This window comes from Cydia pomonella, chromosome 3 (assembly GCF_033807575.1).
Source record: "Cydia pomonella isolate Wapato2018A chromosome 3, ilCydPomo1, whole genome shotgun sequence".
NCBI classification, from domain to species: domain Eukaryota; kingdom Metazoa; phylum Arthropoda; class Insecta; order Lepidoptera; family Tortricidae; genus Cydia; species Cydia pomonella.
Genome location: NC_084705.1, coordinates 31,334,180 through 31,361,937, shown reverse-complemented (window position 1 = coordinate 31,361,937; position 27,758 = coordinate 31,334,180). Strand labels below are relative to the sequence as shown.

At 38.5% G+C, this 27,758-nt stretch overlaps 1 protein-coding gene and 1 pseudogene across 3 annotated transcripts; both read left to right on the top strand.

Moving 5' to 3' along the window:
• Window positions 1–1,048: 1,048 nt before the first annotated feature.
• LOC133516559 (uncharacterized) lies at window positions 1,049–22,514 on the top strand. Of its 3 annotated transcripts, none has more exons than XM_061849549.1 (4): window positions 1,049–1,594; window positions 19,409–19,522; window positions 20,590–21,585; window positions 22,301–22,514. In XM_061849549.1, the coding sequence occupies exons 2-4, from the start codon at window positions 19,409–19,411 to the stop codon at window positions 22,433–22,435; spliced, it is 1,245 nt and encodes a 414-aa protein (XP_061705533.1). In that variant the 5' UTR covers window positions 1,049–1,594; the 3' UTR covers window positions 22,436–22,514. The 3 variants fall into 3 exon arrangements, with proteins under 3 accessions (XP_061705533.1, XP_061705535.1, XP_061705532.1); XM_061849551.1 differs by lacking the exon at window positions 1,049–1,594 and adding an exon at window positions 14,167–14,295 and having other exon boundaries at window positions 22,301–22,471; XM_061849548.1 differs by lacking the exon at window positions 1,049–1,594 and adding an exon at window positions 17,852–18,545 and having other exon boundaries at window positions 22,301–22,471.
• Window positions 1,745–15,142, top strand: LOC133516558 (uncharacterized; annotated as a pseudogene).
• Window positions 22,515–27,758: the final 5,244 nt, after the last annotated feature.

Below are 27,758 nucleotides of genomic sequence, written 5' to 3'. Positions count from 1 at the left end.
GCCGACAGCAAATGTCGTCGCGGGCGTACACGCACACACCAGCACGGGGCTTAAAATTGTGCTCCAGAGAGTACCCTGGGTAGCAAAGGTACGCCACGTCAGCCGGACATCTTATCTGCGTCTCCGAGAGAAATAAGAGTGCGGGTTTTTCAGTCTCAAGGTGGTGGTGGACTGCATTGAGATTTGAGTGCAATCCTCGAATGTTTGAGAGGTGCACTTTTAGTGAGAGGGAGTGCAGCCGCTGTTTACCGTTTCTCTTTGCCATATTTTATTTTAAGTAGGAATAGGTATGGAGGAAGACGGTAGTGAATTTAGGCTATGAGCTGCTAACCCTTAAGACGTACACTGCGTGACCACACCAGAGGCGTACTAGCCTGGAGACTGCGGGGACGCCCGAGCCCCCCCAAAGTTGTCCATAGGGCCCTCTCGTCCGGTCGCCAACCGGCACTATGGCGCAACCCGGGATTTTTCGCTAGTTGGCGGGGCAGCCTTTCCCAAGGGGCTAGCTTGGTACTTGGGCCCCCTACTAACTGCGGTCGGCCAGCGGTGAACCGTGCCTCGGATCCCGCTACCCTCCGCGGCTAGCAGCCCAGTGCGGGGAAAACAGTGTACGTCAGACCGGCTTGCAAGCTACAAGCAACCAATTCGACCCGTCCTCACTTGTGGCAACACCGACCTTCGTGCCGGAACACGGCTAGGCCATTTGGCGACACGGCTTAGATCGGTGGGTGGTCATAAGCCTCGGCCGAAGCCTACCACCATTAATTGTCACCTGATTAGCACCACCCGGGGACCACGTGTAGGGATTCGTATTACAGGGTATCCTCCTACGGACGTGGGTGACTCAGCCCCCAAAACAAATTTATTTAGGAAACAAACAGCCTTTTACAAATATATCTAAAGTAAATGAAGTAAAAATAGGCCTAAAGTTTCCTACGTTACAAAGAAAACTATTACATAGAATTGTAAATTACGCAATTATAAATTACCGGTTTAGTTGCATACTACATGCTAGTAAGGTAATAAAACATACAAAACTGAAAAATATGACTGGAACCAAATTGATCAATATCTAGAAAACAAAATTTGCCGAACTTTGTTCTTGAACACGGACAAACTATGAACAAAAATATCTATATCGTTAAGAGATTCATTATATCTTTTAAAAATGTTATTTATTTTTACCCAAATAAATCTGCCACTCTCTAGCAACCCTGCCACGTCATCCCTGATAACGTCATTCCTTCAAAATCAGCGTTTGACATTTTACGAAAATACGACTGATTTCAAAACGCAAACTGTGTCCCAACAAAATGTGAAATATAAGAGCACTGTATTTGGTCGGATTACCAAACAACAGCACACTTCCTACTTCTTATCAAGTCAATATTATTAGTTTCTCGTAGTTTTGTTATACTTCTGTCTCTTCTTATAGCGTTTATTTTACAATAGTGTGAAAGAGAGATAATAACATTGGTGACGAATTTCGGTATAACATAATATAAAAGATGAGCCGGTATTGACATACAGTACAATTCATTGTTTGACGGACACAAAGTTGAGTGCAAGTAATTTAAAGATACGCGCGTTTACGGTAAGTTTTGAAATTGTTTTTATTGAATAATTATTCTATTAATTTTATATTGTTGAGTCTAAACAATAATGTGTGATAATTGTACAAGAAAATATACTACTTATGTTAATTTCACTTATTTACCTACTATTAAAATAGTTAGTGTTAAATTGTTAGTCGAAGTATAATTTACGATTATTTCTTCAAAAAATATTTTGGTGACAAACTGATAATAAAATTAAAATGTTCTAAAATTACTTTATTTACAAAACCTTACTATTTGCCAATTATTTACAAGCTTATCTGATCCCGTGTTATTACGGTTAAAAAGTGAAACACAAAAATAAAATAAATGTTTTCTGTGACAAAAGTGAAACAATTTGAAGTATATTTAACGGGGTGAGTTAATAATATATATATTTTTTTAACACTTTATTATCAATCTTAACTTAGGTAATGAAAATAAATGCTTACCATGCCATAAATTATGTAACCCTAGAAATTGAAAGGTTAACTTAGCGCTAGCCAAAAGTACCAAAAAAATTTTTATTCAAACTTGGAGAAAATTATTGTTTAGCCTAAACATTTGTAAAAAAATGCTTTAATGTACTTAACCTACTTTTTGAATAAGAAACATCAATAGTTAAACTTTCTCATGTTATTTATGTAGGTACTTACTTACAGTCACATCAAAAAAAGTACGGACAAAGTGCCAAAAATATGTAAGTATACACTATTAAGGTAGTGTATCCATATTTTTGGCACTTAGACCATATCAATATTTTTAAATGTGACTGTACTCATTGCTTCCCAGCAAATATACAAAATGTATTGGTTCCTTGTTGATGAGACTTGAAGAAACCAAAATTAAGTCCTAAATTTAAATATTTTATATTTCAAGGCTCTCTATTATGCCTTGATTATTTAGACCCCCGGTGGTATAAGGGTTAATACTTTGCATAGATACCTAATAAAACTGATTAAATAACATGGTTTAACCATTACGGTTGTTCACTTTTTCAAGTTTCATTAACTAAAGTGGACAGATAATAGATAAAGCATGTCCATACACTCACTTTGTTAATCTGAGTGCTCATACTATCTATCTTTAATCTCTTTTATCTTGATGGGACTGGGCCAACCATGTCTGCTGCTTGCACCCACAGAGGTGGGCCAAAATAGCCACAGTAAGGGTTCCTTAAGATGGGAGAGGAGGTGGCAGGCCCAAACGGAGATGGAGCGGTGGTACTGACGTTACTGAGTTATGCGAGCCAAGCGTGCACAGTGTGCAATCCAACTAAACTAGTTGTTAAATAAGTCATATCTTTGATATGCATAACAACTTGTGTCATAATCATCATTGTGCATACAAATGAAAAGTCATATTATATTGTGTCATACATTTTTAGCCATAATATTTGATGACATACACAGCAGTTGTCACATATTTTTTGTGCATACCTAAAGAACCAACCGTTAAATTTTATGCGAATTAAATTTATTACTATAAAAATTATGACATAACTCATTTATGACAAAAACCCAATTATGCTCAGGAAAAATTCTGACTAAAGATTTTTATGACTTACAATTTAATGCATAAAGTGTTATGACAATTAAAAATATGACAAAAGTTGTTATGCGACCAGAGGGAGTCCCAGTTCACCCAGTTGCGACCAATCACGCGCGTGATGCGAACTCATCAACCAATCGCGTTGTAGTATTCCACCGAGGCACACCAAACGAGAATGTTCAGTCGAAATTATAAGAACAGCGGCGGCATCATGGTTCCATTTTTATCACTTGTCACTATGCCCGTCACTTTCGCACTTACATACTTATTAGAACGGGACAGGTATGATGACAAATGATAAAGAGCCGACCATATTAGCCCTACAGGCCTATCTTTAATAATTAGGTATTAGTTAATGACAACACAAATAATTCTAATCTTATAATATATTCTAATGCTTTTTAAGTTCAAAATCTAGTGCTTACACCACAGTGGTGGATCAGTCTTACACATAGAACAAAACGAGGCTAATCTGGCTTGCTTTTCCTTTGAAACCTGTATGGCACCCTTGGCGATCCATCGGGAAGCAAGTCCTATAGATGCCCCACCACTGATAATAAATAAATATTATAGAAAAAAAAAAAAATAGTAGGCTCAATAAGGCTTGTGGGTATTTAGACAACAATATAGGAATATAGATACATACATAGAAAATACCCAAGACTCAGGAACAAGAAGTATCCATGCTCATCACACAAATAAATGCAGACCATAGGCTTTATAACCAAAGTCACTACCAAATAGACCAGACAGGACGTAGACTAATACACTAACTTGGATTAGGGCAATAGCTTCTTATTAAAAGGATTATAAAATTACTTACTTTTCTCTGATGTTTCAGAGCACCATGTCTTCCGAGGACTTCAGTACCCTGAGTAGCGTGTACCCCGTGCTTACTGACGAGAGACTCAGCAAGGCTCTCTCCGACTGGTTCAAGGAGAACGTCACCTTTACTCGGTGGGAGGTATATATACAGGACAATTATAAATTGGGTGGGTACCCAGGGACCGGAAAACCCGTTCATTTGGCTTACCCGTTGGAATGGGTAACCCCTTCATATGATAAGCTAATCGTTTGGGTAACCCGTTCAACCGGTTACCCAACAATAATGATTAACCCGTATTATTCAGATTAACCTAATCGTAACAAGTGGTTACCGCTTACAGGAGCTGATTCGGTTTGTGTTTTGCGTGTACTAACCGGTAACCTTTCGGTTTAGGGTAAGCCTTACCCCTCTCCCGCGCCTTTCCTCCACCGCTGCGGCACCGCGGCAGAGATGGGCATTACGTAATTGATTCGATAGTTATATTGTAACTACCGACGTAAAAGTACTTTTCGTTAATGTTGACTTACTATATAGATGCTTATTTGTATCCGGTTTTAGTAAGATGGCGGCCACACACTTTGTCATAAAAATCATCATTTTTAGGTTTTAGGGAGTTCCGATTTCGAAAATGATGACGATTTTGGAATCCAAGATGGCGGCCAGGCAGTAAGTCATAAAAGTCGTCATGTAAATCGGTTTTTAGGTTTATGGGAGTGCAGATTTAGAAAAAGATGACCATTTTGGAGTCCAAGATGGTGACCATGTACTATGTCATAAAAATCGTCATGGATGTTGTTATATAGGTTTTAGGGAGTGCAGATTTCGAAAATCGTGACTATTTTGGAATCCAAGATGGCGGCCATGCAATTTGTCATAAAAGTCGTCATGGATGGAGTCCAAGATGGTGACCATGTACTATGTCATAAAAATCGTCATGGATGTCGTTTTATAGGTTTTAGGGAGTGCGGATTTCGAAAATCATGACTATTTTGGAATCCAAGATGGCAGCCATGCAATTTTTCATAAAAGTCGTCATGGATGTCGTTTTTATACGTTTTAGGGAGTGCGGATTTCGAAAATGATGACCATTTTGGAGTCCAAGATGGCGGCCATGCAATTTGTCATAAAAGTCTTCATGGATGTCGTTTTATAGGTTTTAGGGGGTGCGGATTTCGAAAATCATGACTATTTTGGAATCCAAGATGGTGGCCATGCAATTTGTCATAAAAGTCGTCATGGATGTCGTTTCATACGTTTTAGGGAGTGCAGATTCCGAAAAAGATGACCATTTTGGAGTCCAAGATGATGACCATGTACAATGTCATAGAAATCGTCATGGATGTCGTTATATAAGTTTTAGGGAGTGCAGATTTTGAAAATCATGACTATTTTGGAATCCAAGATGGCGGCCATGCAATTTGTCATAAAAGTCGTCATGGATGGAGTCCAAGATGGTGATCATGTACTACGTCATAAAAATCGTCATGGATGTCGTTTTATAGGTTTTAGGGAGTGCGGATTTCGAAAATCATGACTATTTTGGAATCCAAGATGGCGGCCATGCAATTTGTCATAAAAGTCGTCATGGATGTCGTTTTATACGTTTTAGGGAATGCGGATTTCGAAAAATCATGACTATTTTGCAATCCAAGATGGCGGCCATGCAATTTGTCATAAAAGTTGTCATGTTTGTCATAAAAGTAGTTTTATACGTTTTAGGGAGTGCAGATTCCGAAAAAGATGACCATTTTGGAGTCCAAGATGATGACCATGTACAATGTCATAAAATCGTCATGGATGTCGTTATATACGTTTTAGGGAGTGCAGATTTTGAAAATCATGACTATTTTGGAATCCAAGATGGCGGCCATGCAATTTGTCATAAAAGTCGTCATGGATGGAGTCCAAGATGGTGACCATGTACAATGTCATAAAAATCGTCATGGATGTCATTATATAGGTTTTAGGGAGTGCAGATTTCGAAAATGATGACTATTTTCGAATCCAAGGTGGAGGCCATGCAATTTGTCATAAAAGTCGTCATAGATATCGTTTAATAGGTTTTAGGGAGTGCGGATTTCGAAAATGATGACCATTTAGAAATCAAAGGTGGCGGCCACACATTTTGTCATAAAAGTCATCATGGAAGTCATTTTTTAGGTTTTAGGGAGTGCGGATTTCGAAAATCATGACTATTTTGGAATCCAAGATGGCGGCCTTGTTTTTTGTCATAATAGTCGTCATGGATATCGTTTTATAAGTTTTAGGGAGTGCGGGTTTTGAAAATGATGACTATTTTGGAATTCCAAGATGACGGCCACGTACTATTTAATAAAAGTCATCATGGATGTCGTTTTATAGGTTTTAGAGAGTGCGGATTTTGAAAAAGATGATCATTTTGGAATTCATGATGCCGACCATGAAATATGTCAGAAAAATAGTCATGGGTGTCGTTGTATAGGTTTTACGGAGTGCGGATTTCGAAAATCATGACTTTTTTGGAATCAAAGATGGCGACCATGCAATTTGTCATAAAAGTCGTCATGGATGTCGTTCTATAGGTTTAAGGGAGTGCGGATTTCGAAAGTCATGACTATTTTGGAATCCAAGATGGCGGCCATGCAATTTGTCATAAAAGTTGTCATGGATGTCGTTTTATAGGTATTAGGGAATGTGGTTTTCAAAAATGATGAACCTCAACCATGTGTATCGTAAAGAACTCGTCATGACATTTAAAATGAGCTTAAACTCGATAGCATTATGGGAAGTCATCGATGAGTTCCATTGACAACTTCCGATTTAACTATCAGACCTTCGTCACCATGTGTATCGTAAAGAACTCTTCAAGACATTTTAAATGAGCCCAAACTCAATAGCATTACTAGTAGTTATCGATGAGTTCCATCAACACCTTCCGATTCCACCATCAGACCCTCGCCACCATGTGTATCGTAAAGAACTCATAAAGACCTTTAAAATGAGCCCAAACTCGATAGCATTACTTGTAGTTATCGATGAGTTCCATCAACACCTTTCGATTCCACCATCAGACCTTCGCCACCATGTGTATCGTAAAGAACTCGTCAAGATATTTAAAATGAGCCCAAACTCGATAGCATTACTAGTAGTTATCGATGAGTTCCATCAACACCTTCCGATTCCACCATCAGACCCTCGCCACCATGTGTATCGTAAAGAACTCGTCAAGACCTTTAAAATGAGCCCAAAGTCGATAGCATTACTAGTAGTTATCGATGAGTTCCACTGACACCTTCCGATTCTACCATCAGACCCTCGCCACCATGTGTATCGTAAAGAACTCGTCAAGATATTTAAAATGAGCCCAAACTCCGATAGCATTACTAGTAGTTATCGATGAGTTCCATCAACACCTTCCAATTCCACCATCAGACCCTCGCCACCATGTGTATCGTAAAGAACTCATGACGACCTTTAAAATGAGCCCAAACTCGATAAGCATTACTTGTAGTTATCGATGAGTTCCATCAACACCTTTCGATTCCACCATCAGACCCTCGCCACCATGTGTATCGTAAAAAAACTCGTCAAGATATTTAAAAAGAGCCCAAACTCGATAGCATTACTAATAGTTATCGATGAGTTCCATCAACACCTTCCGATTCCACCATCAGACCCTCGCCACCATGTGTATCGTAAAGAACTCGTCCAGACCTTTAAAATGAGCCCAAACTCGATAGCATTACTAGTAGTTATCGATGAGTTCCACTGACACCTTCCGATTCTACCATCAGACCCTCGCCACCATGTGTATCGTAAAGAACTCGTCAATGTATTTAAAATGAGCCCTAACTCGATAGCATTATTAGTAGTTATCGATCAGTTCCATCGACACCTTCCGATTCCACCATCAGACCCTCTCCACCATGTGTATCGTAAAGAACTCGTCAAGACCTTTAAAATGAGCCCAAACTCGATAAAATTATTAGAAGCCATTGATGAGTTCCACTGACACAGGAGATGTGCACAGACAGCTAACGATAAAGAAAGTGACTATAATAGGAGTAATAGGTACTAAACAAAAATATACCAAAATCAATGCAACGCCTTACCATATTAGGTAATTTGCCTTAAACTTTAGCATGTGTTTGAAATCTACGTTGTGCGCTACGTGACTTAACGTACACTTTTGCTTGAATTAGCAATATTAGGTCGGCAAATTACAAAGCCTTTGACAAATACCGACTGCCGCCGCGCCGCGCCGCGCACTCGCACGTGCACGTAGGGAATGGAACCGCCGTGTTTCGCGTCGGGCGCTACGTTAATAGACCATATGCAGTTCACGTAAAAGTTAAAACAGCTTGTTCGTATTTAATCAGCGCTTGAAGCGGTAACCCTTTCCCGGGTTTTTAATATCGGTAAGCGCTAACCTGAATTAATTCAAATAAAAGGATTAGTTTCTTAACCGGTAAGCCAATCAAAAGCTTACCGAAATGAAGCGGTTTTTGGAACACAGCTTTACAATAACCCGGGTTTTTGAACGGGTTAGGGTAAGCGGGTCCGGTCCCTGCGTGTACCCCGTGCTCACTGACGAGGACTCAGCAAGGCTCTCTCCGACTGGTTCAAGGAGAAGGTCACCTTTACTCGGTGGGAGGTATGTATACAGGACAATTATAAATTGGGGCCAACTTCGGTACCCTGAGTGGCGTGTACCCCGTGCTCACTGATGAGAGACTCAGCAAGGCTCTCTCCGACTGGTTCAAGGAGAACGTCACCTTTACTCGGTGGGAGGTATATATACAGGACAATTATAAATTGGGGCCAACTTCGGTACCCTGAGTGGCGTGTACCCCGTGCTCACTGACGAGACTCAGCAAGGCTCTCTCCGACTGGTTCAAGGAGAAGGTCACCTTTACTCGGTGGGAGGTATGTATAACAGGACAATTATAAATTGGGGCCAACTTCGGTACCCTGAGTGGCGTGTAGCCCTTGCTCACTGACGAGACTCAGCAAGGCTCTCTCCGACTGGTTCAAGGAGAACGTCACCTTTACTCGATGGGAGGTATGTATACAGTATAATTTAAAATTGGGGCCAACTTCAGGGGGCCTACCGCGAAAACCGAAATTCGCAAATTGCGGGGATCTTTCTCTTTTACTCTCACTAAGACATAATTAGAGTGACAGAGAAAAATGCCCGCAATTGACGAACTTCGATTTTCGCGGTAGGCCTCCTGTACCCTGAGTGGCGTGTACCCCTAGCTCACTGACGAGAGACAGCAAGGCTCTCTTTGACCTTTACTCAAATGGAGGTATGTATACTGGATGACCAAAAAAATTTAAAGTCCCATTTTTAGCTTTTCGTAAATAACTCGTAAACGGTGGTCCATAGTAAAAAAAATCTTATAATCAATATAAAATTGCCTACAAGAAAAATTCCGTACACTTTTTCGCTAGGATCGACATTTAAAAAGATATTAAAGCGGAAAAGTAATTAAAATCATATCATGGTCCATTTTCTATATTTTCGTAAATAACACGTAAACGGTGGTCAATAGCAAAAAATGTTGTTAAACGTAAATAATCTACACAAAATTTTCTACAAAACAGATTCAGTACACTTTTTACAAGGATCAATATTTAAAAAGATATTAAAGCAGGAAAATGAATTAAAATCAATTCTAAGGTTCCTTTTCTTTAATTTTTCGTAAATAATTTGTAAAGTCTTTTTTTAATGTTGATCCTAGGGAAAACTGTTTCGTATGTTTCTTGTAGGTTTATGTAAATTGTTTACGGATTATTTTATTTGCTATATTTTACAAGGCTTTGATAAGGCTTTTTATCGTTATGTAAATAACAAATACTTAACAACTGCAATTAAATTACTGAGATATACAGCCACTTTACAGGTAGTTATGGCAGTTATTTTATAATGATAACGTAACCTTGTCCATATGCAATTATGATTGATAAGCATGTCATATGATTTATGATAAATGAAGTGTTTAATAGTACATTACGATACAAGTGCGAAAAATAGGAAATTCGAAACGAGTGGCGATAAATTAAAACACGACCGAAGGGAGTGTTTTAAATCGACACGAGCTGCGAATTACCTATTCGCACATGTATCGTACAACGTTTTACAGTACATATGGCCCTTTAAATGTTCGACACAGTAACGTAATATGCTAATTTTCGCACTAGTGCGGTAAAGTAGCACCATATGTACTGTAAAAACAGTTGTTTGTCACTTTGTGAAAATGTCTTAAGATTTCCTATGGGTTTAGTTAAGATAAATAAATAAATATTATGGGGACATTCTTACATAAATTGACTAAGTCCCACGGTAAGCTACGAAGGCTTGTGTTGTGGGTACTCAATCAAATACTTAAATACATAGAAAACATCCATGACCCAGGAACAAATATCTGTTTGTAGTTTTGCAGTGATTTAGTATATACTGTTATGCTGTACAACTATTTTGGAAATAAATAAATAATAATAATAATAACACTCAGACCGAGCTGGACGCCCTGGATCGGAGGGTCCGACTACTGCTCACCACACACCGTATGCTACAGCCACGCTCGTCTGTTATGAGATTGTACATCCCACGGAAGTGTGGAGGTCGAGGCTTCCTAAACGCCAAAGATCTCCACAACCGCGAGGTGTTGCAATCTCAGGAATTATTTCCTTAACAACGAGTGTGGGATGCATCGTGACGTGGTGGCAGTAGACAGGAACCTCACGCCGCTCTCCTTGGCAAACGAGAACTGGCGCAAACCTGTGGTACTAAGTACTGCGGATCGCAAAGCGGCATGGGAGAGTAAGGGTGCTACACGGGCGGTTCTACAAGGCCCTCACGGGACCTGACGTGGACCTGCTCGCGTCGGTGAACTGGTTACGATTCGGGGACCTCTTCGGAGAAACCGAGGGTTTTGCCTGTGCAATTGCGGACGAAGTTATGATGACGAACAACTATCGGAAATATATCCTGAAGGACGGTACGGTCGACATTTGTCGGGCATGCCGCCGTCCCGGAGAGTCACTCAGGCATATCATTTCCGGTTGTTCTCATCTTGCTAACGGCGAGTACTTGCACAGACATAATCTCGTAGCCAGAATTATTCACCAGCAACTTGCTCTTCTATACCGCCTTGTGGACCGCGAAGTACCGTACTACAAGTACTCACCTGCTCCAGTTCTCGAAAATGGTCGTGCCACGCTCTATTGGGATCGATCTATTATCACTGACAGGACTATTGTAGCCAATAAGCCTCCATCCCCCATGATGAGAATCTCGTGAAAGCCGAGAAGGACAAGTCCAGTAAGTACCTAGACTTGGCTCACGAGATAACCGCCATGTGGGATGTTGATTCAACGATCATTGTCCCGATAGTCGTTTCAGCGAACGGTCTCATAGCGAAGAGTCTCGACCAACACCTTGAGAGACTCTCGCTAGGTGGTTGGATCAAGGGTCAGATGCAGAAGGCGGGTGATCTTGGACACGGCGCGGATAGTCCGGCGGTTCCTCTCCCTGCAGCCCTGACCACCGGCAGCTTGGGCCCTGCCCCGCTGCTGGCGGCACCCTAGGTTAGGTTTTTTATAATGTGTTTATATCTTTTGTATTGTTTTGTAAGTGTTTTTATATTTTACTTTTATATACATATTGTAAAAAGCCTAATCTGAGAGAAAAAGATAAATAAAGGAAAAAATAATAATAATATCTGTAAGACATCCATGACTCTGGAACGAATATCTGTGCTCATCACACAAATGAATTCCCTTACCGGGATTCGGACCCAGGACTGTCGGCTTCATAGGCAGTGTCACTACCCACTAGGCCAGACTGGTCGTCAAAAGCCCGTACATTTAAATCTAATCTATAGAAATCTATTTGTTATTTTTCAGTACGTCGGCGAAACAGGCAAAGGCGATTCCTACTTAAGCGAACTGATGCGTATCAATGTCTTCGGCAAAACAGACTACGGTGACCCCAAAAGTATCAAAGTCATTCTTAAGAGTATCCCCAGAAGCCTCTCCCGTCGTCTTACCTTCAGGAGTAACGAGTTCTTTAAAAACGAGGATTATATTCTACACCGAAGTCCTACCAGCAATGTTAAAATTCCAATTGACTAAAAACATATCGGAACCATTCGATAACTGTCCCAAAGTCTTCATAACGTATTGTGATGGAGAAAACGACATCGTTTTGTCTCGAAGATGTTTCTATTTACAACTTCGCACCATACCCTGTCAGGCAAGAAGGAATAGACTACGCACATTGCAAACAGACATACAAAACTATGGCTAAATTCCATGCGTTATCTTTCGCAATGAAAGATCAGGAGCCTGAAGAATTTAACAGAATAAGCAATTTAATATTTGAGACTTATTTGATGAGCGTCTCTGGGATTGGTACGAGACTTTCTGGAAACGTCTATGTGGCATAGCTATTGACGCTGTAGAAAAAGGAATATCCTAACTCCAAATATGTTGAAAAGGTAAAGGAATTCGCTGTTCCAGAGCGGTATAAAGAGATGATAAAAGCAGTCCAAGATCGCAAAAAATGGAGTCATCCGTTCACGGTGATTCCTGGACAAATAATTTCTTATACAAATATATGAACGGGCGGCCCGTGACGCTATGATGATAGATTTCCAGCTCACTAGATGCGCTTCTCCTGTGTTGGACACATCTTTTGTCATATACGGGTGTACTACAGAAGATATGCGGGAAGAAACATTATGATGAACTATTGGAGTATTATTATGAGGTCCTTTCTAGACAGATTAGGGGCGTATGGAAGTGATCCCGATAAGGTTTATTCAAAGGCGACATTTAGGGAGGGAAGTGCGGAAGTATTCGTTCTTTGGTCTGGCGTTTAGTATTGAATCGACACCACATATTGTACTGCCGCCCGAAGAAGCTTGTGATATGAACATGGAGGTAAATAATTTTCTTAGATAATTGTCAGTCCTTCAACTGTATGTTTGTCCAAAACTTCCTGCCTCGACAGGCTAAACTGTGGAATCAACTGTCTCTTGCGGTATTTTCGGACCGATACGGCCTTCAAGAAAGAGCGTAATAAGATGGGAGATCTTAGGATGGCAACGTACTTGCAACGTTTGTGGTGTTGCAAGTGTCCATCGGCGACGGTGATTGCTTATCATTAGGGCGGTTCGTCTGGTCGTTTGCCTCCTATATCATAAAAAAGCGCATTTTGGAAAACTGCTCGTCCAATTAGTATCTAATAATTACTATAATAATACAAAAACTTTTACTATAAAGATCTGTCATAATATGTGAGAGTATTCATATATGGATGTTTCATCAATTGTTATTTAATTTCTTTTCTAAACAGATGCATTTAATGGCAAACGTAAAGAGATCGTTTCATATTGTCACAACATCAATTAAAATTCATGACATTTTTATGGTCAACAGCAATTTAAATTTTATTGAAGAAAATACAAAAAAAAAAAAAATATTATAGGACATTATTACATAAATTGACTAAGTCCCACAGTAAGCTCAATAAGGCTTGTGTTGAGGGTACTTAGACAACGATATATATAATATATAGATATTTATAAATACTTAAATACATAGAAAACACCCAAGACTCAGGAACAAATATCCATGCTCATCACACGAATAAATGCCGTTACCAGGATTTGAGCCCGGGACCATCAGCTTCGTAGGCAGGGTCACTACCCACTAGGCCAAACCGGTCGTCAAACGAACTTAATGCCTAATGGCATTCTCTAATAGTCAACCATCAGGTTAAAGCCCCATTTAATTGGTTGATCGTCCTGAATTAATTGTACTCCGTAGCAATGTATTGAATATTGCTTGTAAATTATTGAATGGTCTAAATGGGGTTTAAACAGAACAGAGGACGTAACTATACTATTTCAAACTAAATAGGAATACAGAAATAAACTTATTTTGTTTTCCAGGGTGACAGAAAGCGCAATATCGACGAAATTTGGCCGATGACCCCATTCAAGACCAAGGAGGGGCGCCAGAGAGAGGCCAACAACGTGAAGCACTGCGTCGACCACGGATACATATAAACTGGAAAATAGAGGGGATCCCACAGGGCTCCTGAATGGGTCAAAAACCTTCGGGAAAATCGACGTCTCTTCTTTAAGCCCCATACTTGTAGACGGTTCAAGAACTTGCATGCTATTTTCGTTAAATTGCGGTCAGGGCCGGATTTAGGGGAGGGCAACCGGGGCTACTGCCCCGGGCCTCCACAAAACGAAAAAAGAGTGAAAGAGTGAAGAGTATCACTGAGCCGTGACCCTTTTGTCCTGCTGCAACGCACACAGTATGTAGGTAGGTACTTTTATTTTATTTTATTGTTTATTAATTATGCCTATTTTGTTGTCTCAATTTTCTTTTGTGCTATTTTTATTTTGTTCCTGTAATAATTTGTGTTCTTTATGATGATTTAAACTATATATTGTGTGTTTTTGCAGCTGCCAAATAAATGATTTATCTATCTATCAAAAGAGGGGCCTCCACAATAGAGAATTCGGAAAATTTACCATTTTCAATTTTGGAAAAATTTGGGGCCAGGGGGCCTCCACTCCTTTATTGCCCGAGGCCTCCAGACCTCTAAATCCGGCATTGATTGCGGTATTTGGTCGATCGACTGAATTTATTATACCCTGCAGTTAGCAATGTATTTAATATTGCATGCAAATTAATTAACCGTTTAAATTGAGGTTTCGAAATTACAAAAAATTATGATCTGGTTGTAGAGTTTCTTGCCGGTCCCATTTTAGGATACCCACCTACAGTTTAGGAGGGATTTAAATCTTCTCGGGTCAGAGGTGTAGGGTTAGAGCCGGCGTAGCTTTATTTGACGTTCATTAGCGCATATGCCTCCTTAGAAAATAAACTATCATTATCTTTAATACATTTTTGTGAGACTGTTGTCATACAACTTTTAAGAAAATGTCTATATGGTTAAAGTAAGAAATTTAGGATTTAAAGTGCGTTTATTTTATGATGTCCACAAGAACGCATCACCTCAACTCATACCTAATACCTCATTTTAGACTTTACCTAAGCAGTATTTAGGGTAATAGAGTATTGGACTAAAATATAAGTATAGATTTATTTCATAAAAATATGTAGAGGAACCATGATTTCAATGAATAAAATATATAAATATTAATCTTTTTGGTTTACTGAAAATAAAAATAGTATTCCCCCTTATTAATAAAACTTTACAAGGCTCAATCACTTAATTTATGTTTTATCCATTTCTTACAAATACATAACTCCAAATGACAGAAAAAGACAAACGATTATTAGCTAATTGAGACTTGTAGTGCGTTTTTCAATAACGTCTTAAACCTGTACGACTACCAAGGTAACTTTAACCCCCTTATTCATAAAACTTTACGGGCCTGATTTAGTTACATTATGTTTTATCCCTTTCTTACAAATACATAAGTCAAATGACAGATAAAGACAAACGATTCGTAGCTAATTTAGGCCAGTAACGCGTTTATGAATAACACCATAAGTCAATGTTTTGGTTAAATACACTGTACTGACCGGTTATAGTAGAGTTAGACCAAGCCATAGAAAAATAAGTAAGCATAGAGTGCTTACTCCATACATCAGTTTTCTTACAAAAACGTTTATCATTTTTGTCAAGTAGCGAGCGGATTTATCAGTACTGCTAGTTGATAATAGATGTCGCGACGAACGAAAAGTCTAATGCTCAACAATTTCCAGCTAATATTACAACCGGATAAACCGGTATTTATCAACTCCTGCTTGCAATATTAGTTGTAAATAAAAAAAAAACGTTTATTCACATTTCATGCCTTATAATATTTACAATATACTTCTGCCAAACCACACAAATTGTTGAACAATACACTTTTCGTCAGTCGCGGCACTTGCCATCTCGTGTCAAGTAGACGTGGTGTTAATTTGTTGTATTGTCGGTACACAAAATGGTTCTCAACTCATCTAACTACAATAGATTACTCAAAAATCGAATATTTAAAATTCCTACGAATGCCGTCAAAACCACATTTGCACATCGTTTTTCAGTCTTTCTGCACCCCCGAATCTATAATCGTCTAGTTAATTTGTACAATTTTAAAGAATATTCGGTCGTAGAAGTAAATAAAAACCGGCCAAGAGCATGTCGGGCCACGCTCAGTGTAGGGTTCCGTAGTTACTCTCCCGTCACAATAAGCTAAACTGGAGCTTAAAGTGTAGTAAATGGTACCTTTCACCCGAGTTAAACAAATAGGCAAATTTGCATAATCAGTACCTAATTAAAGTAAGTCTTTTTACTATGAAGGGAAAACTTTTTGCGATAACTCAAAAACAGCTAAACTGATCATGTCCGCTATAGTTTTCATTTAATGTCTTTCTTAAGCTCTACTTCCACGATTTTTTTCATATTTTTTGGACCTATGGTTCAAAAGTTAGAGGGGGGGGGACACATTTTTTTTTTCTTTCGGAGCGATTATCTCCGAATATATTCACTTTATCAAAAAATGTTTCTTGAAAACCCCTATTAGTTTTGAAAGACCTTTCCAACGATACCCCACACTCTAGGGTTAAAGCGAAAAAAAAAATTCACCCCCACTTTACGTGTAGGGGAGGTACCCAAAAAAAAATTAAATTTTTAGATTTTATTGTACGACTTTGTCGGCTTTATTGATTTATATATCCATGCCAAATTTCAGCTTTCTAGCACTAACGACCACGGAGCAAAGCCTCGGACAGACAGACAGACAGACAGACAGACAGACAGACAGACAGACGGACATGGCGAAACTATAAGGGTTCCGTTTTATGCCATTTGGCTACGGAACCCTAAAAAGCTCTTAACAATTAATATGATGAATTTATCGTTTTTAGACACAGAAAACATTATTAAGATAACATCCTAACATAACACACACATACCTCCTCCCCCCCCCAACACAATCTCTCTCTCTCACACACACAAACACACACACACACACACACACACACACACACTGTGCTGACACTAAATAAGAATTAGGCTTTATAAGCTTCTCTTATAAGTTATCTGCTTGTATTATCTATTACTAAGCTTTATTAATTTTAATTTCCTTATCCTACTTTTTAGGGTTCCGTAGCCAAATGGCATAAAACGGAACCCTTATAGTTTCGCTATGTCCGTCTGTCTGTCTGTCTGTCTGTCTGTCTGTCTGTCTGTCTGTCTGTCTGTCTGTCTGTCTGTCTGTCTGTCTGTCCGAGGCTTTGCTCCGTGGTCGTTAGTGCTAGAAAGCTGAAATTTCGCATGGATACATAAATCAATAAAGCCGACAAAGTCGTACAATAAAATCTAAAAAAATAATTTTTTTTAGGGTACCTCCCCTACACGTAAAGTGGGGGTGAAATTTTTTTTTTGCTTCAACCCTAGAGTGTGGGGTATTGTTGGAAAGGTCTTTCAAAACTAATAGGGGTTTTCAAGAAACATTTTTTGATAAAGTGAATATATTCGGAGATAATCGCTCCGAAAGAAAAAATAAATGTGTCCCCCCCCCTCTAACTTTTGAACCATAGGTCCAAAAAATATGAAAAAAATCGTGGAAGTAGAGCTTAAGAAAGACATTAAATGAAAACTATAGCGGACATGATCAGTTTAGCTGTTCTTGAGTTATCGCAAAAAGTTTTCCCTTCATAGTAAAAAGACCTATTTTAATTAGGTACTGATTATGAAAATTTGCCTATTTGTTTAACTCAGGTGAAAGGTACCGTTTCATCCCTTGGTTAACAATTTACTATACTTTAAGCTCCAGTTTAGCTTATTGTGACGGAAGAGTAACTACGGAACCCTACACTGAGCGTGGCCCGACATGCTCTTGGCCGGTTTTATTCTTTCTCTGTTCAACATGGTTGCCAATAGCCGCTTATGTAATATATTTAAGTAAATCGTATAATTTCCCTCACGGGACAGGCTTTGCCTAGTGTGGGGGTCAGAATAAATTGTAACTTGCTCTAATATTTTTTTTGGAAATAAACTATTTGTATTTGTATTTGTTGTTTAAGTACGTAAATGGACGGCATAAATTTGCAGCTTGCTAGATGCGCTTCACTCTTTAGTTTAGAAGCTATTTTATAACATACGATTAAAATAAAAATTAAATTTAGAATACATTACATCATCAAAAATTAAATTAATCACTTTTCTAATGTCACCCTGTATGAAACATGACGTAAACAAAACAAAAGTACAATAGCCAACAATTTTAAAAACACCATACAGCGAAACGAACATGTCTTCAAAATGTGGTAGTCTCTATTTTGCAGGTTAATCACCTTGGTAAACCGGCACCTCACTCGCACCTAAGTAAACTTACTATTGCTAGAAAGGGATACAAGATCTTGTTCGAAACCGACTGAGTAAAGTATTGTGTTTTGAATATGTTTTATAATTATAGTTTAGTGTGACATAGTCTACAGCATAAGCTACAGAAGCGTGACTTTTTGATAACTTTACAAAACTTTTACGATAACAAATACATCTATTGTAACATTTTCTTGGTTTTAGGTGGGTCAAAGTGAAAATACTAAAGGTAATTAATTAATTTTGTAAAACGTGTTGTGTTATCGTGATGGTAATTGATAAAGTGAAATATTTTATTTGTTTTTATTTTTGATAAGTAAGTAAATTAAGTATAGTCGAAATAAAGGTGCGAACATTATTACAATAATTTAAGTATGTCGCAATAGTTAATAATATGCAGGTGTGAGTCTAGTGGGATTTTCCCTACAACAGGAAAAGGTGGTTTTGTATTTCGATAAATTCAAAGTGTATTACACTTTATAAAATTTTAATTACTTACCTATTCAGTCGCTTTGATACCTAGTACGGTCACGTCTGAAAATATCGATACGGACAAAGTGCCAAAAATATGTATACACTACCCTTATAATAGGGATGGGCCATAAAGTCGTGTATACATTTTTTTGGCACTTCGATCGTGTCGATGTTTTCAGAAGTACCTAGGTACGGCTATAGTTGCGAAAATCGAAGTTCGTCTATTGTGGACATTTTTCTCTGTCACTCACTGGTCCAGCGCTGGGCCATCGCGTAGAGGAGCCACAAGCATCTCATGGCCATCTCACTGGTCCAGCCCCGGGCCATCGTAAAGAGCAATTATAAGCATTGTTTGAATAAGCATTGGCATATAAGCATTGGTTGCCAGAGCTCAACGAGGGGAGGGAGCGGTGTTAGGGTCGGCAACGCGCATGTAACTCCTCTGGAGTTGCAGGCGTATATAGGCTACGGAGACTGCTTACCATCAGGCGGGCCGTATGCTTGTTTGCCACCGACGTAGTATAAAAAAAAAAGAATAAGTACATATATGCCAAAGCAATAGGAACATGGGGCATTATCTCCATCTCTGTCATTCTATTGGCTTTTATCGCTTTCCAGATGGGCGTATTCACCAGTAAAAGTCCGGAGTATGAGCCAGTTCTCAGTCACGAGTTCCTTTGCGATGCACTCACCAAGTGGTATGGACAGCCGGCACACTACGCACATTGTTTCGTAAGTATTAGGTATATATAAATTCGACGACCGGTTTAGCCTAGTGGGTAGTGACCCTGCCTACGAAGCTGATGGTCCCGGGTTCAAATCCTGGTAAGGGCATTTATTCGTGTGATGAGCATGGATATTTGTTCCTGAGTCATGGGTGTTTTCTATGTATTTAAGTATTTATAAATATTTATATATTATATAAATCGTTGTCTAAGTACCCTCAACACAAGCCTTATTGAGCTTACTGTGGGACTTAGTCAATTTGTGTAATAATGTCCTATAATATTTATTTATTTATTTATTTATTTATATAAGGTTATCACACAAAATATCAATCGAGGTCCGAGAGCTGGTAGACATTTGAGGCAAGCTGAAAATTTGCCTGATTCTTCTCCTATCATACCCTAACTCACCGTAAGTCTGGCTGCGGGGTAGCGGGGCTAAATCAACCTTTATATTTCAAACCCTTTGAACGTTTTACGTTATAAACAGAAACGTCACTGATACGCCAAGATCCTGTACCCCTAGTGTAAATAAATTCGATTTCCAAACGTGACGTACGCGTTTGCGTTTAGTCTCATTTTGTATTGGATTTCGAAAGAGCGCACCAAGCGGGACGTTTTGGAACCTCAAAATCCTATACAAAATGAGACTTAACGCAAACGCGTACGTCACGTTTCGAAATCGAATTTATTTACACTAGGGGTACTGGGCGCGAGCAACCTAATCTAAACCCTACTTAAAAGTGTGAAGGTTACTTTGTCAGCGTCCGCCATAAGCCATAACACCTACAGTTGTCCATGGCGCGGTGGGCACGACTAGTTACGTCGACTTTAGGTGTTTTTGGCGTTAAAAAGGTTAAAGATTTTTTGAACTGAAACGGTTGTTAGTGCACCGTCAGTGATCTCTTTCAAAAATAGACTAGATCTTAGAACTTTAAAAAGTGCAAAATAAATACAAGTGCTGCGATATATACGTACACGCAGCTAGTGTATCAAATAAAATAATAATATTACCCAATTTACCCATTTTCATTGCTACCGACCTCGACTGTACTATTTTTTTCTCATCCGTAGTACCTCGACGACCTATCAACATCTTTCACCAGCGAAGTGGTCCAATGGAAAGTCAACACACAGTTCGAAGAAAACCAACACACATATGCAGAACTCATGCTTAAACACCACCCCAGAAATAAAACCAGAGGCCTGAGCTTCAGAAGCGCAGATTTCTTTAAAAACGAAATTAATTTCTATGAAAAACTTCTAACTGAACTTCTAGAGTTCCAGAATTCGAAAGAAATTTCTGGAAAATACGACAACCATGTCAAACTATGTTTCACCCACTGTGATGGAAAGAATGACATGATATGTCTACAAGACGTTAGAACTGAAGGATTTAAAATCAACGAAATAATAGATATAGAACATGGGAAATTAATTTTAAAAACATTAGCGAGATTCCATGCCCTTTCATTTGCGTTTAAAACTGAAAATCCTGTGAAATATAAGACGATAACTAAAGAAATTACTGAAACATACTATGATGAAAGATTTTGGAGTTGGTACAAGAAATTATGGAGTCAAATATGCGTTGTAGCTATAAATGCTATTGAAAACGAATATCCAAATAGCATTTATGTAAATAAAATAAGAGAATTCGCTGTACCGAAACGTTTTAAAGATTTGACAAAAGCAGTTAAACAAAATAACGTTATTTTGCATGGAGATTGCAGATCTAATAACTATTTATTTAAATATATCAATGAAATACCAGTTGATGTTAAAATGGTGGATTTTCAACAAGTTAGATGTGCTAGTCCAGTACTAGATGTATCAAGTGTAATTTATAGTAATGAAGCATTATTAAAAGATTACGAAGGACTTTTGAAGTATTATCACGGAAATTTGGCCATAAGGATAAAAGAACTCAATGGTGAACCTGATGTATATACATTTGATATTTTTATGGAAGATGTGAAGAAATATTCGTATTTTGGTCTCGCATTCAGCTTTGAGGCGGCGTGTACTAAGCTGACGTATGCTGATATAACGAATAAAGTGTGTGATGAAGTAAGTGAATTAGAAAATAAGAGATTAAAGATCTGTACCCCTAGTGTAAATTTATTCTAGATCGGAACGCGACGTACGCGTTTGCGTTAAGTCTCAATTCGTATGGGATTTTGAGTTTCCAAAACTTCCCGCTTGGCGCACTGTTTCTAAATCCCATACAAAATGAGTCTTAACGCAAACGCGTACGTCACGTCACGCTATCGAATAAATTTACACTAGGGGTTCTGTACCTAAATTATTAATGGTGTTCTATTTTTATATATTTTTGTAGAAACTGTATAATTTTCGTTTGTTTAGACTCTATGCCATCGTCGTGGAAAATGAGTAAAAATTAATAGTTCCAGACATTAAAATAGAACTTCTTTTACGTGTACAGTGAGCTGCGAAATTGCGTGGAGAAATTATGAATGAATTGATGGGCAAAGTCGCCAATCGCCATGCACTTTTACGGCTGACGGTACAAACAGCAACACTCTTAACTGCCTATCGGTGGACCTTATGCCTTTTGTAATAAGGTCCACCGATGAACGGTTAACAGTGTTGGCGATGGTACAAGTAGCGGTCACAAATCACAATATTTCACATAATAAATTTTAATTAACCTCCGGTGTCTTTGTCCGGGACCTCGGGCGTAATTTCGTGTCCAAAACGTAACGTCTAATGTCAAGTTTTTTCAAGATAATACACTTTTTATATTCCCTTTTTCTCTTTACAGTGGATATGTGCTGACGTAAACAAATATAAAATAGTCGACATAGCGGATGCCTACGAAATCAAGAATTTGGAAAAAGAAGACCGCCAAAACCTGGCCAATAGCATTGTACACTGTATTGACAACGATTATATTTGAACTACAGACAGTTTCATCTCAGTCACAAGCCAAACTTCACTCGACTGAGATGAAAATGCTCAGGTGGGCCCATTGGCCTAGGCAGGTACAGGCAGGGGTGAGGGGGGGGGGGGGGGGAAGGGGGCTGCTCGTGGCGCCTCATACGTTTCTCTTTTAAAGAGGTAAACCAGGCGGCGGTTTTTTTTCCTACTCACCCCATTCACACCTCAAGCTGTAACTGGCCCCAGGTGAGGCCTAACAGTGTAAGCCATGATAAAAAAAAAGCAGAATAACACGACTCCAAATGGGCCAGTTTTTGCCATTGGTTACATGAGAAATTAAAAGAAACCATATCATGCTTGACGCAATCTTTGAAGCGTAGCATTGGCCACCCGACCAGTCTTTTTGCCTCAACAACCTCCCCTAGGATTTGAAGTGGTAAACAAAATTCTAAATTCAAAAAATTATTCGGCAAGTAGGCCTCAAGGGCTCTTTTACAAGTCAATACAACATTTATAGTAACATCATATAGTGACATGAAAAATACATAACAACATTTATAAATACAACAGCCAATACCTGGGTAAATATTACATTATAATAATCTTAATGAGTCTTCCATTCGATACACATGCCCAAGCCACCTCAGTCGTCTCTTCTTTAGTATGGCTGTGATACTATGGAGCTGTGCCTTAGAACAGACTCATTTGTCACGCCTGAAGGACGCCCAAAAGCAACCTGGTGGAGAAACCTTCAAATAAATAAATAAATAATAAATAAATAAATAAATAATAAATAAATATTATAGGACATTATTACACAAATTGACTAAGTCCCACAGTAAGCTCATTAAGGCTTGTGTTGAGGGTACTTAGACAACGATATATATAATATATAAATATTTATAAATACTTAAATACATAGAAAACATCCATGACTCAGGAACAAATATCCATGCTCATCACACGAATAAATGCCCTTAACAGGATTTGAACCCGGGACCACCAGCTTCGTAGGCAGGGTCACTACCCACTAGGCCAGACCGGTCGTCAGAACTCAGAAAAAAATCCAATAGACCAAGGTAATAAGAGCCGAATGGCGAAAAAATATTCGGAGGGACGACCCCAAATGAAATGGGAAAAGGCACGGAGAAAGAAGAAGACAGACAGTTTTAAAAAGCATAGCCATCTATAAAAAAAAGAACAACCGAATACAGAACCTCCTCCTTCTATGAAATTGAAGTCGGTTAAAATGCGGACAACGTCCGCGAGCGTTTTTTGTGTTGTCTATCGTTTATTGGTATTGGTATACATATACCTTCTTATTCATAAACGTGTCCTAAAGTTACGATGCCGCTGATCATCGTTTGTCCCTTTCCATCATACCAATACGTTGAAAAGGGACAAACGATGATCAGCGGCATCGTAACTTTAGTACACGTTTATGAATAAGGGGATACTGTTTTAGATATATATTAAGGAGAAAATAATAATTTTAGGTTGGATGATTAAAACCCTAAGGCAAATGCACCTAAAAGACAGTAACAGGTTACTTGACGCATGGTTACAAATGCCTCTACCCATTAATTTCTAGAGCAGATGCACTTATCACATGATTACATCTGAAATAATAGAGGCAAACCAAGCTAAGTTTGCAGCGAATTTGATAGCCCAGCCTGTGCAAGAGATAAGTAAAACGTCATAATTTCATAGATGTTTGACATTTAAAATAACACTTGCACTGCCTGTTTGTCAAAATCGTTGCCAACTTAGCTTGGTCTGACTCTAGTAACAATTTTTTACAATTGAAAAAAAAAAAATACTTTAATAATTTATTTTATAAGCTACAACTTTATTATAAATTATAACAAAATATAACATTTTACATAATTTCATAGACAATTTCAATACTGAATTCATAAAATTCATCAATTATTCTTATAATTTATCATCACATTTATATTTTTATATATATTTACAAATTGATAAATGCATGTCCTAACCACAAAATAAACCTTTTCAACTATACTTGCCGCAAAAAGTGGCGAGTCAGGCCATAATGCCATCTCTTTCACTCTTAGTTGGTTTTAACAAGGGTAAAGGAGATAGCATTATGATCTTAGTCGCCAGTTCTGCGGCAAGTATAGTCGTTCGAAATAAGTTGAATATCGACCAAATGCGTGTCAGATTCGTAACCAAAAATAAAGGGTTCCGTAGATTTAAAAAAATGCCAACAAAAGACTCCCGTTGTTCCTAACTGTTACCATAATCTTACTGCCGCTGGTATAGCCTGTTCGATTTCTAAGATCAAGTTAGCCATACATTTACTATGGCTCGATTTTTGACAAGTTTTGAGTCGTTACTCCTTCATTTGCATTACAGATAGAATTATAAGACAAATGGCTATCGGTTCTTCAATCTTTTATCTCAATTCTGGTCTGCTAGATTTTAAAAGAAATGAATACTTATTTTTTTATGATTTTTTTAAACATTGTTTAAAAAAACACGTATTTCGTTACTCGATTGCTATGAAGGATCTTACATATACGAAATCTACATATTTGGGTTAGTCTTTTACGTCTCTTTAACTGGTCAGAGATTTTAACTATAAACTAATTAACACAAAAGTTATGGCCAGAAAATCTGTTTTTTGTCCTAAAATTGTTCAAATTTGATGCCGAATATCTCGAGGACAATGAACTTTGCAGTAAATATGGGATAAGCTACAAAAAAAATTAGAAAACTAAGGAATTCAGATCGAATCATTGACGCCAGGGAGCCCCTTAAAAAACGGAGACTGTAACAAGTGGGAACAAACTGAAACTATACATGCTATATGAGATTCAAAGGTCCCTTTTATATTCGCAATTTTTTTTAGAATGGCAACCCTTTAAACGCTACACCACAGAATAAATAATAGTACTATCGTATAGAAATGACACTTCCTACGAAACTGAAGTTTGACAGCGATTCAGGGACGAATCATGCTGTCCCTTTCTAATGTATGGCACTATCCATTTCGGCTATTTAGGGTTGTCAAAATTCAAGTCATTATCTGTGGTCGTGCACGCATAGGGACGTCAAGTTGTGCCAACCTTAATAATTGCTCGGAGCAATACTGAGCCGAACGGAGCCGAGAATGCCCGAAAGGAGGAGTGTCGCTCCATTGGCCACGCTTGTGGTCTGCGGTGCGTCATTTTGAACCTTGTCGGAATGCACGAAGGTTTATATTGGGTTACAAACGTAAATAGACCGCGAGCCAGGAACAGATTTCGATGACCAATCGCCTCCCGGTTGAAAACTCGGTACTAAGGTAACTAATTTAACCATCTTCCAAGGATCGTAGCGTCATGAAAATTGGCAGCTGTATGTAGTTCTGATGACAATACAATAATAGGGTACTGTCGAACTGATCTGATGATGGAGCCGGAAGATATAAACTGGAACTTCATGATGGAACATCGTATCGTTGTGTTTGGATTTGTTAGAGAAGTCTTGTAATGAACTTTGACCACGATAAGGTTTCAAAGTCTGATGATGAACCCGGAAGATAGGCACTAGCATTCCATGATGGAATATCGTATCATAGTCGTGTTTTCACTTTTGATAAAGGTGACGTAATGGGCTTTAAACACGATCAAGTTTCAAGGTTAAAAAGCGTGTTTTTCGAGTGTTTTTTTAAACTATTCATTTATTTTATTTACATGTTCATGTTACAGCTGACGGTCTTTCCACCGCGGTACAACTGGCTGACGGTTTTTTTTAAATTTAAAACAGCATCTAAACTATCGTCTGACAAAGTATCAGCCTGGTGGCGCTGACTGACGAAATATGCTCCGCGGGTCTAAAACTAACTATAGCCAACAAATGTCGACGTTATAAGGGGTGAATCGTTATATCGAGTATACACTGTATTAGGTATTACTTCCTGTATATAGTTTTTTATGGGTGTTGCGAATGCAACTTATCATTGTATAAAAATCAATGCAGTAGCTAAACGCAGCCGTCGGACTCGGCTAGTATTTGGAGGCTTTTCAAAAGCACCAATAGGAGCGCTCCACATATTCTGTATCGCGGCCAATTAGAAGCATCTAAATTTAAACCAGCTTTTGTACTGATCAAATATTGCAAATCACTCTTTCATCATCCTCCATACTATCAACACCCACTTTTCTACATTGAACCGTTTTGGCAAGAACCCTTCTAAACCAGTACCTTTTGGAAGATTATACTTCACTTTATTATCAATCGAAGTTTTATTTGAGTTGTCGAGACCCAGATACAATGGGTGTAAGTAAGTAAGTAAGTAAATATTCTTTATTGTGCACCATACATTTAAAAATAGACAGGAAATGAAAAAACACGTAAAAGTTAGGTAACAACAGGCGGTCTTATCGCTAAGAAGCGATCTCTTCCAGACAACCTTTGGGTAGCAGGAAACAATGAACTTACAACATTGAACGGGTAGTGCCGATATACATATAATTCAACAAAATGAAGTCGCAAACAATACATACCTACATACTAATAAAATAAATACATATATACATACATACATTATATATTATACAATCATAAATAAAGGCAAGTTAAGGCAGCGAAAGGTAGTGAGTCTTCAAAAGATTTTTGAAAACGGGAAGGGATTTAGCACGTCTAATGTCTAATGGCAAAGCATTCCACAACCGAACAGCACGAAAAGAAAAAGAGTTGCTATAAAATTTTGATGATGAAGGTGGTGGAGCAAGGAGATGCATCTCCGCACAGCGGACCGAGGAAAGATAGTTGAAACGCTTTTTAAGATATAGAGGGGTGGAGGGGTTGAAAAGAATGTTATAAAGAAGTACAAGAATATGAGAGTTACGGCGATGACGAATAGGGAGCCACTTGAGCTGGGTACGAAATTCAGAGACGTGGTCATATTTGCGTAATCCAAATATGAATCTTATACAGACGTTTTGAAGGCGCTCAAGTTTATTTAGCTGGTCCTCTGTAAGATCAAGATAGCAAATATCGGCATAATCCAATATAGGGAGAAGAAGAGATTGAGCAAGCGCAATTCTGGTAGCGAGCGGCAAGAAGCTACGAAGCCTGCGAAGTGACCCCAGAGAAGCAAACATCTTCCTACTGATCTCACTTATCTGTGGTACCCAAGACAGTGTGCGATCAAATATAACTCCAAGATTTTTTACCTGGCTCAATAATGGAACCGGGACACCATCAAACACTATGAAAGGTAAGTTAAGAAAGTCAATCCGAGAAATGAGTTGAGAGCTGCCTAAAATTATAGCTTGCGACTTACACGGATTAACTTTCAGCCCATAGCGTTTGCTCCAACTGGAAATGTG

Excerpts from the sequence above, each read along its gene's own strand:
- LOC133516559 (XM_061849549.1), top strand. The coding sequence starts at position 19,409 with ATGGGCGTATTCACCAGTAAAAGTCCGGAGTATGAGCCAGTTCTCAGT. Across the intron at positions 19,523-20,589 it reads CACACTACGCACATTGTTTC|TACCTCGACGACCTATCAAC; the intron begins GTAAGTATTAGG and ends TCTCATCCGTAG. Across the intron at positions 21,586-22,300 it reads CGAATAAAGTGTGTGATGAA|TGGATATGTGCTGACGTAAA; the intron begins GTAAGTGAATTA and ends TTCTCTTTACAG.